Source organism: Thermobia domestica, chromosome 15 (genome assembly GCF_964235325.1).
Source record: "Thermobia domestica chromosome 15, izTheDome1.hap1.1, whole genome shotgun sequence".
NCBI classification, from domain to species: domain Eukaryota; kingdom Metazoa; phylum Arthropoda; class Insecta; order Zygentoma; family Lepismatidae; genus Thermobia; species Thermobia domestica.
The window spans coordinates 144,196,448-144,213,712 of NC_137468.1; the positions used below are offsets into that span (position 1 = coordinate 144,196,448).

At 35.6% G+C, this 17,265-nt stretch overlaps 2 protein-coding genes across 2 annotated transcripts in view; one reads left to right on the forward strand and one right to left on the reverse strand.

The window, feature by feature from the left end:
* Positions 1–6,700, reverse strand: part of LOC145671286 (uncharacterized) — a 55,483-nt gene extending 48,783 nt beyond the window's left edge. Inside the window, exon 1 of the mRNA XM_081740238.1 lies at positions 6,224–6,700. Coding sequence (XP_081596364.1) covers positions 6,224–6,528 — 305 coding nt within the window. The 5' untranslated portion in view covers positions 6,529–6,700. The remainder of the gene's footprint in view (positions 1–6,223) is intronic.
* Ost48 (dolichyl-diphosphooligosaccharide--protein glycosyltransferase non-catalytic subunit Ost48) overlaps positions 6,689–17,265 on the forward strand; it is a 36,567-nt gene continuing 25,990 nt past the window's right edge. Inside the window, exons 1-2 of the mRNA XM_081740237.1 lie at positions 6,689–6,870; positions 15,394–15,558. Coding sequence (XP_081596363.1) covers positions 6,723–6,870; positions 15,394–15,558 — 313 coding nt within the window. The 5' untranslated portion in view covers positions 6,689–6,722. The remainder of the gene's footprint in view (positions 6,871–15,393; positions 15,559–17,265) is intronic.

The following is a 17,265-nucleotide window of genomic DNA, read 5'->3' on the forward strand; positions in this document are numbered from 1 at the left end:
ATACAAATTTTTGTTGACAATTTGGAACATTTGCTCTCTACAGGATAGATTGCAAAGTTTCGCTATCAAAGGGGTTCCCATGCCGGACAGCTCTTTAGAGGTAGGAGTCAGATGAAGAGAGAAATTATGGTAGTGGGCAGCAACTCTACTATTACCACACTGAGGCTGAAGATGATTGACATCGGCACGGCTCAGATGTGGACAAAAACAGGCAGGGACAGGATGTCCTCTGTGGCTGTTTCACCGCGAGGTGGAAGGACCTGGGACACCACCACTTTACTCAGTCCCTAGAAGACAACATGGAAAGAGAAATAAGAGAATGTAATATTAGGGAATACGACACTACTGTTACACAGAGCATTGTCCCCGGCAGTGGAGGGAAACACAGCAGGGCCTCTTCGGTCGTCATCAAACGAAACCTCTGCAGGATAGGAACCTGGAATTTGCGATCGCTGTCACAGTGTGGAAAACCGGAAAACCTGAAGAAAGAAATGGAACGCATGAAGATAGATATCTTGGGAATCAGCGAAGTTAAATGGCCTGATGGAGGAGACATGTGGAGCGGGGACTTCACAATGGTTTACTCAGGAACTGTAAACGGTACAGCAGAAGTCGGTTTTGTCTTGAATAAGATACGATACAAAGTTATAGGCAGCTAGATACAATGAAAGGCAGTTGAAGTTATAGGCAATTGGAGATACAATGAAAGTTATAGGAGCAATTTAACCGAGGAATATGACGATATTCCAAGTATATATGCCTAAATCAAGCTACACAGAGGAAGTAGAAGAAACCTATGAGCAAATAGAAAAATTATTGAAGAAAGTTGAAGATCAGGAAAATTTAATCATTATGGGTGACTGGAACGCAGTAGTCGGCGAAGGCAAAGAACAGAATGTAACTGGGAATTTCGGCCTAGAAGAAAGGAGTGCGAGAGGTGCACGATTAGTTGAGTTCTGCAAAAGCCATAATCTGATTGTAACGAACACTCTCTTCGAGCAATCACTACGAAGAAGATACACATGGACACCAGTAGACAAAGAAAGATATCAAATAGACTATATCCTGGTCCGACAAGCATTTAGGAATCAAGTGAAGAACAGTAAGAGTTACTCAGGAGCAGACGTTGACTCAGATCATAATTTAGTTTTGATGAAGAGCGAAATCCGACTAAAGAGGAAACGAGTGGTAGTACCAAACAAAAGATGGAACACAATCAAGCTAAGAAGAGATGAAAACATGAAAAGGGAATTTGCAAATGCGACAAAGAGACGCCTAAGGTAGCTTTCGCAGGTGATGACATCGACTCGAAATGAGAAGCTATGAAAGCAGGGATTATAAAAGCTGCCTACAAGCACATAGGAAGAGAAACCCAATATCAGGGTGTCTACTAAAATTTCAAAATGAAATTTCGTGGTCTTTCCCAAACCATAAATTTAATAACATTCTCAAGAGCGAATTTGGCCGAATTTTCATGCATGCGATAGAAGCTTGAGATTTGGTAGCGTCTAAAGCCGACCATAGACATTTTTGGGGATGAATTTTGACGTTTTATAGAAGAAAATTTTCCAGTCTATAAGTACTTATATTTTGTACATTTTTTTTTTTTTTTTTTTTAATCGTGACCCAAAAGCTACATTTCGTGACTTTTTCTTGACTTTCATGAACGTTTTGATTTTCGTGACCGATAGACACTCTGAATATAAACCCTGGATAACAGCAGAAATATTGGAAATGATGGAGAAAAGAAGACCGTTCAAGATAACAAACAAAGAAAAGAAATACAGAAGGTGCAGAAATCACATCAAGAGAGAAGTAAATAAGGTCAGAGAAAACTGAATAAACAACTTGCGCAAAGAAATTGAGGAAAATATAGTCAAAAGCAATACAGAAACGGCATATAGAAAGGTTAGAAAACAGTTGAGTTGATTTTAGTTCAGCGTCCCTTTCAGCAGCGAGGCTATATGACCTACTGATTAACGTGGAATCCGAAACACATGAGCTCCCGCCGGGAATCGAACCCGGGTCTCCCACGCCAAAGGCGCGTACGCTAACCGCTTAGCCACGAAGGAGCTCTAAGGTTAGAAAACAGTTTGATGAGAAAAAGAAACACACATACATTATCATAGACAAGGGCGGAACAACGCTAATAGAAAAGGACCAGATAACAAGAAGATGGAAGAAATACATTGAGGAACTCTACAAGGGAGACAGAGTAAACGAAGAGATAGAGAAGGAAGAAGACGTCGATGAAAATGAATTAGGACCATCAATTTTACAGTGCGATTTTGACAATGCTTTGGAGAAAATGCAACATGGTAAAGCCCAGGAATAGATCAAATACAAACGGAAGTGATTAAGAATCTCGGAATAGCAACCACGAAATATTATTTAATCTTATTAATGAAATGTACATCTCAGGAAAAATACTAAGAGACTTCGAGAAAAGCATATTGGTCCGTATCCCGAAGAGGAAAGGCTCACGGAAATACGAAGAGCACAGAACGTTAAGTTTGCTTTCCCCCATGCGTCAAAAATTCTATGTAAAATTATCGCACTACGAATAGAATGGAAAATCGAAGAACTAGTTTGGATTCAGGAGGAAAAGATGGAACAAGGGAAGCAATACTGAGTCTACAGTTGATCATGGAACAACACATCAGATTAAACAAACCAATTGTGGCAGCATTTGTAGACATAGAGAAAGCTTTTGCCAAAATACATTGGAATATCATGTGCAGAGCATTGAAGAATCTGAAAGTGGATTACAAAGACAGAAGAATAATATACCAACTTTATAGGAACCAGACAGCTGTTATAGGAAGAGATCAGAAGGAAGCAAGAATAAGTAAAGGAGTGAGACAAGGATGTGGACTTTCATCTCTCCCGTTCAACATCTATATAGAAGAAGCCATGACAGAACTCTTTGAGAAAAAACGAGAAAGGCGTAAAAGTAAATGCTCAGGTTTTCAGCACAAGTTTTGCTGATGACATAACATTGATAGCGGAGAACGATGAGGACTTGCAGGAAGCACTTTCAAACTTCAACGACCAACTGAAAAAAAAAAAAAAAAAAAAAAAAAAAAAATGCACAAGAGGACGACAGGAAGAGGCAAACGTATGGCTAGATGAACAGAATATCGAAGACGTTAAGACGCTCCCCTATTTAGGAAGTCTAATATCCTCGGACGGAAGAAGTGAAAAAGACATAAGTTCCAGAATAGCGCAGGCCAAACAAGAATTCTATAAGAAAAGAGGACTACTAACATCAAGAAATGTGTCGCTGGATGTTCGTAAACGATTTATTAAGACACTAGTATGGAGTGTGGTGCTTTACAAATCAGAGACATGGACATTGAGAAAAGCTGAAATATCCAAGCTGGAAGCATTTGAAATGTGGTGTTGGCGTAGAATGATACGCATATCATGGACCGAAAGAAAAAGGAATGAAGACGTACTAAAGGAAGCTAATGAAGGACGACAGGTAATGAAGATAATAGGAAAAAGAAGAAACAGCATGCTTGGCCATCTTAATTGGCACTCCGATCGGATCACTGTGTTGACAGAGGGAAAGACAGAAGGAAAACCAGGAAGAAGAAGGCGATGGATAGAATATCTAGATGCAGTTATGAAGAAGGGACCTTATCAAAGTATAAAACAGCTCTCCCAAGGGAGAGAAAAGTTTTAAAGTTTCCATGTTGCCCACCAGCCTATGATTGAGGTGAGCAAGAAGATTTCATTACCTACTTTCACGTTTACCAAAGCACGCTTTGAAAGAGGGCATTTGCTTCCTAATCTATTGAGGAGTGCACGGCCGCAGCAAGCGGAGGCAAATGCAAACACAGAGTGCAAGAGCAGGTACTATTCGCAATAATTATACAAGTTTCTTTTTTTATTCTTTCACATTTTACTCACTGTTCCAGTGGGTCACTTACCATACAAACTTAACTGCGTACTTTCTCTTCCAATATAAGAAAAGATATGAGCTACTTTTCAGCTTCTGCTGATAACTATGTATTGATTCAGTCAATTCTGCAATTTCTTTAAATATTTTGCTTCGAAGTAACAAAATACATCACTTCAGAGTATAAACTACACGGCGCTTCTTTAGATCACAAGTCATTTACTTTTCTTTGGAAAGTGTACATACTATGTAGGCCCTATATATTTAAATGACTGCTTCACATATCAAAATATACCTCATATAACTAAATATACAGTTAATTAAATTCACTAGATTTTATTATAAACCACCTACATTATATGCAACTTACGCCCTGTACGTAGGTACCACAAGAATTATTTTGGGGTATGTTTAGTACAAGGGGTCCAGAAGCACGTAAAAAACACAAAATTTACAGGAGAAATGAGTTATGCAAGTACTTAGACGTAACATAACGTAATCAAATCTAACCTAACCTAACGTAAGCTAACCTAAACTAACGTAATATTAGTATAAATAAGCGAAATTCTATCATTTTTTTTTTTTTTTTTTTTTTTTTTTTTTTTTTTTTTTTTTAGAAAATTATGCGGGACTCCTACACTAATATAACATAAACTAAACTAACCTAAACTAGCCTAACCTAACTTAAACTACTGTAACCAACCCCACCCTAAACTACCCGAATGTGAACAGAAATTACGAAAATTGTAAAATGTTTTAGAGAAAAGTGCTGGACCCCTTCTGCTAAACATAGGCCATTATTTTGTACACAGTCAAGTAAACATTCGACAACATATTTAAAAAAAAAAAAAAAAAATTAAAAAAAAAAAAAAAAAACATTCTACATGATACTGAGACTCCAATACAGCGGATGCCATCCTAGTTGACGAAAAAATCAGATTTGTAAAATTTACAGAATACCTAATTTTCCTTAACATACATATATGTTTCTGAAAATATATGCGGACCCAACGTCTGACATCTCTAATAATGTTAGAAAACGTAACATGAGCTGTATGCTTCTAGGCATGTCATAGTACGTAAGAAAATCATCATAAATTGAATTCCTATGTCAATCTAGTGTTAAATCATGATTTGTAACGATAAAGCTCTTTACATGTAAGGGATCTAGCAGCATAAGGAACATAGTTTCCATTATCCTCGCTTATGCACATACCCCACAATCGTTAACGCGCTTGGTCCCCATTGCGGGATCACTAGCTTTACTTTTCTCTGCCTCTGTTAAATACATTTATTGCTTTTAGGGGCAACCTAGCACAGGTTTGTGTTTTCTGCACTAGTTTTTATGGAGTATGTTCGGATGCTGTATTTATACCCATAACGGTTAAGTACGTACTCCTTAAGTGATCTGTATTCAGACATGAAATTCCTCCCCCCCCCCCCCACAATAAATATTATGTAAGTGCATTTCGTCAAGAAAGTGGATTTTCTGATAATAATTCAAGTATGTATGTGCAAAAGAATATAGCACACAATACAGCAGCTATGATTACGCGGGCAATAAACTTGTTATCATTGTGTCTTATCTACATTCAAAGTTATAAGGAACAAACGTGGGGTTAAATTCCAAAGTTGGGCGTCCGTTCCCAGCGAAATTTTTAGAATTTACAGGAAAGATATGGATAATTTGATCGTTTGTGTGCTTGATAATATATGAGAGTCTCGAAAAACCTGTTTATTTGTTATATACAAGCGGTTATAAACATGGGACTATACGGCGAGCGGAGGGAACTACTTGGCGCAAGGTAACCGAACAGTTGCATTGTGGGAAAGAAACGAGCATTTATGTTATCAACATGGCGAATGTACAAGGGCAATGAACTAGCAGTTTTAACATTTGTGAAGCAATACGTTGATAACGAGCAAAATCTTTTAAAAGTTTGTGAAGAGCACGGATTAATGAACCTAATAACAAATTGCAGAAAGTGTGGAAAGGAGATAACAGCGAAAAAAAACTTAACGAAAGCGGACGCCCAACTTCAGAATAAATGCCCATCATAATATTTTGTTTGACCAATGTAACATCAGCCATTTGTAGTACAAAACAACTTTGTACTAAAAACCATAGTAATACTTGTACTCTCGTAATTCTCCCAATAGGCACAAGCATCATTGTTTTTATTATTATTATTATTACACATTCATATTTGTCATTCTTTGTAGAAATAAGGTAGAACTCAAATAACACTACAGAACATTGCAATACTATTACAGGTACCACTACACCGGACTAAGGGTTCATAACACAATAACACTCACCTGTCTACTTTGGAATCAACTTGGTCGCAATCTGTACAATAATATTCCATACTTCTTTTAGTCCATGTTGTTCCAAAATGAACAGTTGAAGTTATGATATTAAATATTGGATCATCATCTATTATTTGCTGCTTATTATCTATACCTGGCAGGTTTACAAGGGATGGAAAGTTATTTGCTTCTACAATTTTACCTTCTTTATCATTTAATTTCCAGTGCGTCGACGTCCGAGAATTGCTTTGTAATATATGGAAGGAAAGAATATATAAAGCCATGTATGATATACATGGCACATCGGTCAACATGATAAATTTCTTATTCGTTTATAATTTTCTATAGCTCTTTCCCTCCTTTATCAATCACACTCACAACAAAACAACGGAATCTAGCCATGCGCATTGCGAAATGTGGACACAGACTGTTCCTTTCCAACGTTCCTTATGATAATACAAATTAACCAATAAAATCAAGACAACGTGTTGTCCTGTTGTTGTCAAAGATGGCGAGTGTGTGGAAATGTGTGGTGTTAGTGATTTTTGCAGTTTTACAATTTGTGTCTCTGTCTTTAGGCGGAGGCAATACACTTGTACTTCTGGACAATTTAGCCATCAAGGAAACTCATTCAATGTTCTTTAAATCCCTGCAACGTGAGTGATTTTCCATTGTCACTAGGAGTAACAAATGCCGGTAGATCAATTAGTTTTAGAAATATTTTTATTATATAATATTTTTATTAATATTTTGCATAATATATTTATGTAACTTGTTAAATTGATGACAATTACATAATATACTAGCTTATAACAATTATTTAATCGTTTAAAGCTACCTGATAACGTTAGTTTAAGTACCTTGCACTAATGGTCGGAATTTGCCCGTTTCTGGTAGTGATACGTAATATTATTCACTGCATGTAGAATTACATGTGTTGGGGGTGCGGTGGCTCAATGATAAAGCTCTCCCCACTGATTAGTCGCTAGCGCGTTCAAATGGTTCCAGGTTTGATTCACGGTAGAAGAGCAGTATAAATTAAATTTCTCAATGCTTCACTGTAGTGGCACAACTTTTTTATACATATACCACATTGTCTTCCGTTTGAAGCGCTGCTGCTATCGGCTGAAGAAATTCTACTCCCTTTCGCTAAGACACTCGCTTAGCGTTGGTGTGTCAAGGTTGCAGGGTTGGCAAAATCCATGGTTGTTATTGAAAATAAAAAATTTTTAAAAAAAATGGCGGGGGGGTTAAACCAGGTTCTTTTGGTTAAATTATTTGCTCTATGTATTTTTTCATATATGGACAAAAATAAGTTTGTTTCGCCTTGGAGTTATTAAGCAACAACCAGGTTATGATGGAAGAGGTCACATAAGCTTAAAGCGGAATCCAAACCGTTTCTCGCCTTACATCCGAGAGAAATTGTCCTCCATTTGAACTCGAAACCGCGACTAATTGGACGAGTGTAAACTTAGCAGGACCACTTTTGAAAATTATAAATATTTGCATACCATGCGTTTGTATCGGTTTGTACCGCAAAAATTTTCGTTTGTACCGGGTCTCAAATTCGAAAAATAAAGTGGTCCAGCTAAGTTCACGTGAACATAGCAGGACCACTGATAAATTTCTACAAATTTGATGATTTTTCTGTCGGGTTGTACCGTAAAATTTTTCGTTTGTATCGTCTCAAATTCGAAAAGTCGAAAAATAAATTGGTCCTGTTAAGTTCACGTGAACATAACAGGACCACTGATAAATTTCTACATATTTAAAGATTTTTCTGCACGAATCGTTTGTACCGTAAAAATTTTCGTTTCTATCGTCTCAAAATCGAAAAATAAAGTGGTTCTGCTAAGTTCACGTGAACATAACAGGACTACTGATGAATTTCTACAAATCATAAGATTTTTCTGTACGAATCTTTTCTACTGCGTTTGTACCGTAGAAATTTTCGTGTGTACTGGTTTCAAATTGGGGAAAATCGGAAAATGATGTGGTCCAGCTAAGTTCACTTGAGGGTAACAGGACTGTTGACTAATTTCCTCAAATTTTAAAAATATAATTATTCCAATAATAATTAAACAAAGTCAATGCATACAGAACACAAAACAAACTTTATTTATATTGTAAAAGTAAGATCTGTTTTTACATCGAATATGCTTAATAGGGTGTTTTACTTAAAGTGCAAACAATATCCATAAACTAAACTAAAGGTTTATACTCAATAAATATAACAAATAAATTCACATCTAACACTCGATATAAGTAACAAGATAATAACACTTACAAGGTACATTCGCGAAGTGTTCCTTCGGGATTCGTGTAAAATTGATTCAGATGCATAGTTCTCCGCGGCCCAATGTGTGTTGTACTAATTTTAGTGGCCCATACGGGTAGAGATGCAAGGGCTCGGAAAAAAAACGGCTTTTTTGGGAAAAAAAACTCGTTTTTTTCTGTTTCGCTCTTTTGCTTGGGAAATTTTGGGCTTTTTTCAAAATTGTGCTTTAAATTGATAAAGCAGACTTTGTTTCGCTTCTCTACAGCACAAAAACTCATTTAGTTAGTGGTTGTTGTAGGTAATAATTAGAGCAACCCACATTATGCTTTATTTTTTGTGTAATTATGCTTTATTTTTCTTCCAAATTATGCTTTTTTATGCTTTAATGTTAATTTCATTCATTGTTTTATATTAATGGTGTATAATGTTAAATATTTACTATACATTAAATATTCTAAATATCTTGATCTATTTATTAATATTTTATGCAACCAGTTTATTTCATATTTAATGAAATTTCTACTTAATGCATTGTAAAGAGATATGCTTTACTCGAGTCAGTTTTTGTTTTACTTGTGTGCGCCTTAGAGGTGCATCGTATATACAAAAAGTGAAAGTAAAAGATATCACCAAAAAAATACAGAAAGTGCTCAAGTTCAAGAGATACACATAACAATATAGAGTGGAGTTCTTGTGTACTATTCGTTGTTGGTGGAAAGTTTTATTCATTTCCTTTTTTTTTTTTTTTTTCCTCCACATCAGAGGATTACACCGAAAAGTTTACAGAATTAAAAATTAGCTTTTCATTGTTGCATTGTTACGTTCTCAATGATTTTGCTTTGTAAATATTGGTTTTAAAAATAATATAGTAGGCTTGTGTTAAACTTGCAGTTAAACAGTATTTTCCAAGAATTGTGCTATATATTTTAAATTATGCTTTATGTTTTATTTTCTAAAATTATGCTTTTAAAATTAGTTTCTTATGGACCCGTAAATAACCACAACCATATTCAAGGTACCGACCATATGTCTAAATTGGTATTATGCTTTTTATGCTTTTGGATTGCTCTAGTAATAATATAAAAAAGCTAAAATAAACCATGAATTTCGAAAAGATTTCTTTAAAAAAAATCTTAACAAATTTACATTATAAATTCCTAAGGATTAGCCAATAGATGTAATAATTTTTTAACCTCTTATACACAAAAGTAAGTACTTTTATTTTTTAAAAATGATTCACAGATAATTAGCAAAATTGTATGTAGTATTTTTACTTCAAAATATCACACCCCCTCCTTTTGAAACAAAATAAAATAAACCATGAGAGAAATACATTTATATGATAAACTTAAAGGCTGCACATTAAGAGCTTGGCTTCGGATGGTGCTGCACATTCTTGAAACCTTTAAGTTTTAACTTTCATATACATTGTATGGATATTTCGAACAAATTTTTCATTATTGATCACATACGTAATAATCTGTTACCACCTATTAGGTGCTTCGGATCTGCAAAATCGGTAAATTTCGAATTCTATATTGCACTGACTGTTCCTTAAGCTTGTTTAGAATCGCGCAAGTACCGAATTTTCTGTTCATGAATCATATGCGTAATAGACTGTTCATCTTATCGTGTGGTTTCCTAGGCTTATAACCACCATCACAGTTTACCCAGTCCTGAAGGTTTCTGAATTTTTAAGGACAGGAATTCAACTTTTTTTGTTTAAAAAAAAAAAAAAGGAATACATTTAAGAAGAGTGGAAAGAATCAATCACTGTTTCAATTCACAAGAAAGGCGACAAAACTTACTGTAATAATTAGCGAGGCATTTCCCTTAACATTATATTAACAAGATTGATTCCATACGCAGATGAAATTATTGGTGATTATCAGTGTGGATTTAGACGAAATCGATCGACTATCGACCATATATTTACTATTCGATAAATACTCGAAAAGAAATGGGAATATATTACCAGTACATCAGCTGTTTATTGATTTTAAAAAGGTTTACGACTCGGATAGGGGGGAAGTATTGTACCGTTCTTACAGAATTCGGAAAACCGAAAAAGCTAGTTAGATTAATTAAAATGTGTTTAAATGAATCCCAGAGTAAAGTCCGAGTAGAAAAATTCTTATCCATGAGCTTCAACGTCGACGAGAATGGTTTGAAACAAGGAGATGAACTATCGTCATTATCATTCAGCATTGTTCCGGAGCACGCTATAAGGAAAATTAAAGATAGCAACCAGGCCCTAGAGCTGAATGGTATTCACCAGGCTATGGCGTATGCTGATGATGTAAATTTAATAGGGGATGATGGGAGAACAATAGAAAGAAATGCATAGGCCTTACTAAACGCTTGCAGCGACATGGGTTTAGAAGTAAATGCAGAGAAAACTAAATACATGGAAGTTCACCGGGATCGTAATACGGCAAATTGTGGATGCGCTAAAATATCAAACAATACTTTCGACAAAGTGGATACTTTCAAATACCTAGGATCGATATTACCAGACCAAAATCATATCCACAAAGAACTTAAATGTTGACTGAAATCAGGAAATTCGTGTTGTTATTCAGTTCAAAGTATTTTGTCGTCGCGAATTCTGTCGAGGAATTTAAAGCTTAAAATATATAAAACGATAATCATGCCTGTTGTTCTGTATGGCAGTGAAACATGGTCGTTTGCGATGAGAGAAGAATGCAGACTGAAAGTATTTGAAAATAAAATCCTGAGACGAATATTCGGACACAAGAGGAACGGGAATGAGGGGAAACTTCATAACGAAGAACTGCATAATTTATACGGTTTACCAAACATCGTTACGGTCATCAAGTCTAGGAGGCTCAGGTGGGTAGGTCATGTAGCCAGAATGAAAGAAGGTAGGAACGCTTTCAAAGTTTTAACTGGAAATTCAATCGGAAAACTTGCATTAGAAAGACCTAGGCGCAGATGGGAGGGCAGTAAGATGGACCTCGCAGAAATAGGAATAGAAAGTAAAAACTTGATCCAGTTGGCTAAGGATAGATGTCAGTAGAGAGCTTTTGTGAACGCGGCATTGAACCTTCGGATTCCATAAGCCATATATAGAGAGAATATATTTAAGTTAAGCACAACTGCACAACAACCATGAGTGAGTGGTTAGTTTTTGCACTTCTATCGGGAAGTCCAGGATTCAACCCCGAATTCGAACATTTTGACAAAACTTTTTTTTAAAATTCCATCCGTGAATGTAGAGATAGTGCGTGTACTGTTAATCCTGGCCGACTTCTTTTATCGTTTTTAAATCGTTGTTATTACTAATTACCAGCAGTGACGGATTTGCGAAGGGGGTTAGGGTGGGGATGTCTTACAGATTGAATCCTGTATCCCGAAATTACGGAATTTCTAAAAGAATCGAAAAGCTCTCCTCAAATAAAAATTTGATATTTTTAGAAAAACTAAACATTAATATGAAAAAACCCTCCCAAAATACTTTTCTAAATCCGCCACTAATTATCAGTATAAAATGATCTTCAAGGTTGTATCCGGAAGATTATTGCTGGATACAAACAAAACGAAATATTAGTTATGCCTATACTCATAAACTTCAAGCTCCTCCCAAATAAAAATTAGGAAATTTTAGAAAAAACAAACATTAAGCAGAGAAACACCTCCCAAAATACTTTTCTGAATCCGCTACTGATTATTTCTATAAAACTGTATTCATGGTTGTATCCGAAAGATTATTGCTAAATCATTGCACAGCTACAGTATAACAAAAATGTGGAAGTACGCTCTGATAGATATACTGACAAACGTATGCTCTGACGGATATATTGAAAAACATAAGTTTAACTTATGTGCTAGGAGCTAGAGTAGGCCTGCTAATCTTTAAGAAATGAAACACGGATGACTGAAAAAGAAATGACGTAGAGAAGAAAAAAATGTCGGTTACTCAGAAGTTAAAATAAAGTTAAATATCCACTGCAATTTCCTTCAAATACTATGTACTGTATGTTTACTTTAATTCATAAAACATGTGCTCCATCCATCATGATGGTGAATTCCAGAGCGAAATATGGTATATAGGTCATGAAATTTTATTTAACTTTAGAGTATACTATAAGAAAGCTATTCAAATAGAAAAATCATGAAAATGAAAAAAGCCAAAAGTTCCAAAATTCTCGTGTTTTTTTCCCAAAAAGCCGGCTTTTTATGTGCAAAAAACCATCGATTCAAAAAAGCCGGCTTTTTTGCATCTCTAAATACGGGTAATTTGCAAGACGGTTCTTTTCCGAAAATTAATTTAAAACAATTAACAAAGATAGGCCTAAAATTCATATTTTATAAAGTAAATGTTTCAAAATATCGTAAATGAAATTAAATATCTCCCAGCGTAAAGTAAATAGATTTTTTGTTGAAGTACTCACTTCCGATGCTTTGTGGGTTCAATTGCGGGAATTTCCCGAACACTTCTTTCACGACGGGTTTTCTCTGAAAATGCAGCTTGCTTTACTGTGCATCGGAACTTCCATTAATACTGAAGTTTGAATTCAGCACTTAAAATAGTAAGCGTTACTTAGTCTTCGGAGCTCCGAACATTAAGCTTCTTAATTTTGACAAGAATTTTTACGCTATTGCTGGTGTTGATTCTACTGAAGGCTTATTTGAAGAGTAGCAACAAATGACTGAACTAAACTGTTATTGGTGGAAAACCAAATTTTACTGAATACTTTTGGTACCATCAAAGGTAAGACATGATACTAATAATTTTGCTAATATATTTACATATTTACTGTTAGTACTAGAGTGAGGCCGCGCTAAGAAGAGCTCTGACAACTCTCACGTAGATCTAGCGCGGTTGCCACATTTATCTTTTGTAACCATAGAATTTCTTTGCCCAACAGAAATTTCTTTTTCCTCCATAACAATATCAAATCTCTCGCAATGGGTGCTAGCTACACCATAGCTAGCTAACTTAAAAAAAAAAAAAAAAAAAAAAAAAAAAAAAAAAAATCAATACAACAAGGGGATTTTTTTGGGAGAAGAATCACCTATGTGTTACAGTAAAAATGTTGTTTAACATCATAACTGACGAAAGTATAAGTTAAAAGAAACAATCAGAAAGTATTGTGTTAAGATTGTTTACAAAATCATAAATAAACTTATCACTACTTCTAAACACATAATGTTATATCTTAAAAAAATAAAAACTGAAAACTACTTACTGGAAAATTATAGAATGGCATTCAATTGTAGACAGTTTAATGCCATTTACTGAAGAAATCCTACTTCGCAGTAGTCCATCAAAGCTTGTACATCAGATCTTCCGTACGATGTCTCTGAATTATCACTCATAGTTTCATCATCTGTTGCGTCTTCGTCACTGCTGTTATCACTGTCTTGCAACGAGATAACCAATTCTTCTACAGTGCTTTCAAGTAAACCTTCCTCCTTGGAGTTCAAAATTATTTGCCAAGTATGATCCACGACTTTTTTCCACTTTGCTGGAGTAATTTCTTTAATCACTTCCAATATTAAACCGCGAACACTTTGCATGGTGAATGTCTTGTTGTTTTCCGCAACGTAACCTTTTAATTTTGCCCAAATCAACTCCACTGGATTGTAATGGCAAAGATAAGGGGGCAACCTGATAACTTTATGTCCTGCTGTCTTGGCTAATTCGTCGATCTCAAAACGTCCTACCGTGTCTGTAACTTCGAACAATCTGAAGTAATTCAGCTTTGTTCATTTAAGAACAAAAACCAGGAATTCGATTTTCTTCAAGCCATTTTAACACCGCTTCTTTCCTTGTAGATGTGGTAGACGCTTTATTTACCTTTGTATTGTGAAACGATGCATTGTCCAAAACAATAGTGGAGCGAGGGGGAATATTCACGAGAAGAGAGTCTTGAAACCACGACTTAAATTTTTAGGATGTCATTTCCTCGTGGTAGTCCAGTTTTATTCGACTGGAAGAGAAGCATGCAATGTGGAACAAACCCATTTATTGACCCTGCATGTAAAAGAATGAGACGACCGCCTTTTCCTATTGGGGTTTTAGAAGTACCACGAATTGAGTTTTCTGTCCAACCCATAGACCTAGCATGTCCTGCATTCACCCATGTTTCATCAATCCACACTATTTCCTCAACAGTTCATTCAGAAAATTTTTTCCAAGTGAAATCTAAGTTGTGCAAAATTTTGCTCAGACTACTTTTCCCTCCCTTGAACAATCCACTTTCCTTTAAAGACACCAAAAGTTTTTATCTTGTTTGGTATTCTTACCTCTTATAATAATCGTGGATATGACGTCGAATAGAATCTATGTCAAAATCATCCAAATTTGTGACTGTACATGGCCTATTACTCTTTTTACCTGGGATAAATAGTTTCCGTCGAGTCAGCGAGATCTTTCGGACACTTCTCTTTTGTGACTATTTTTACAGTTGCAGGGCTAATGTATAAAGCCGAAGCTACTCTTTCAATCACTTTATTTAATGGCAATAAAGGACCGTCGTTGTCACGTTCTTTTTCGAAATATTCCCTAAGATTAAACACAAATTCCCGTACCTGACTTGTTAAGGGGCCCCCCTTTCCACACTTCTTACGCACTTGAGCCATCGTGTTCATAAACACAAACACACACACACATACTAAATTTATATGTTAGGTCTATATGAATAATACGAATACAAACTATGTTCCACTGAGAAATGGTGGTGCGGAAAGGAAGTGATGTGAAATGATTTGAGATAGTTTAAGCTTACTTAGTAAGTCTATACTTTATAAACTTAAAATTTACTAAGATCCAACATCTGAAACGATTTGACGAATTACAACTCAACAATATGATGTATGTGTGTATTATTATTCAATTATACATTCTGCAATCTCCTGGTTTTCTGTATTCCAGAAAGAGGATACACGTTGACGTTTAAATCTGCAGATGATCCAAGTCTTGTTTTGTCCAAGTATGGAGAATTTGTTTATCAGCATCTAATTATATTTGCTCCATCAGTTGAAGAATTTGGAGGTGCTTTGAGCGTTGAAGCCGTCACTGAATTTATTGATGGAGGAGGTAAGTCTGTAGGAATATAAGCTCTGGAACCAGTTGGGGACCTGGTGAATCTCCATACAAAATGTCCTTCATGTGTCTGCTATCACTCTTAACGTACTTCCTCAATTGCTACATTATGTTGCTTTTATTTATTTATTTTATTTTTTAATTTTTTTTTTAAGCTTGTGGGGAATTCACCAAACCATTTGTAAAGCATAATCTCGCCCAGAGATGGCTCAGATCACAAATTTCATTATGTTGATTGATAGGTTGAATTGAAGTGCAATATCCTTTCAACAGTCAGGCTATAGGAAACGTACAGCGTATCGTGGGATCCGAACAATATGAGGTGTTCCACTAGCTGTCAAACCCAAGTCTCCTACGCCAAAGGCGTGCGTAAGCTAACCATATAGCCACAAGAGAGCTCTTCATGGGATTAACATGAGGTGGCTGGGGTGCCCATTCGACAGCTACGTACTCCCATTTCAACGTCTGGGAAATGACGTCCAACCAATGAGGTACAGCTTTTGTATAAAGTCCAAATGCTATTGCTGCACTTCAATTTTTGGTTTTCTAAGTACGACCAACGAAAAAATGCAACATTGGATAAACGTTTTATGAAACAAAAACTTATAAAACTCTCTCTCTATATATATATGTACTGAATGAGCTAAAGAAATGTTGAACTTACTCTTTCACAATCAAGTGGTTTGGGTTCGATTATTATTATTATTATTATTATTATTATTATTTAGTTTAATGTACCGCGATGATGCACCGAGGCTAACGAAGACTGTGATGTGATAGAATGAATTGTAATGATGGAATAACGATAGTGAAAGGAAACGAGAGAACCCCGAGAAAACTTATTCACACGGTGTTTTTCCACCACAGCATCGAATCAAGGACCACACGCGACAGAAGTGAGCTCTCCCGATTTAATTATTATATATAATGGTATACGAGGATTTAAAGAAATTAGGTTAGGAAGAAGGTTATAATAAATTAATTAAGTTTAGGAATACTGAGCTACCGTAATCCCAGTGTTCGAAATTCACTGTCGCTCATCTTATTCATGTTTTGTAGTTATTGCTGAGTCGCAAAAGAATAATGCTGAAATTGTATCTTGGCCAATTTCTTTTTCTTTTCTTTTTTTTCCCCCTAATATTCTCAGTTTAAAATGGCTTTTAATCTATACATCAAACACAACCCGCAGCAAAAGTTGAGTTCGAGAAATCATTTTCTTGGTTAATTGTTTTAGAGTTAGACGTCTCCTTTTTAGCACTGAAGCTGTATGAGACGTGGACCTTTAGCTCAACATGAAATCAAAACCGCATGAGCTTGCACAGAAAGAAGTCATTTTCATACTTTGTGGCCGTAAAGAAGTTGCCGTGTGATTCAAAAGCGAATAACAGCTGTATGATTCAAATATTTGTACACTGTCTTCTAAATAAGAGTCATTTATGGAAAAATAGACGGAAATCTGAAGGAAATAATTCTTCAAGAACACGAAAGTTCCAAATGCTGTAAGTGTTAAATATATATTAGTCACGGTCTTTCCCTGCGAAAGTAGATAAAAGAAGAAGTGCAAGGTGATTCTCGTCTGTTGTTAACACCTAAATGTTACATGCAGTACTCGATTTGTGTATGAATTGTAGAAATAGTACCAATGTTGGTTGACCGTAGGTTTATGTTAGGAAAAGCGTATGTAAGAATCGAAATACTATA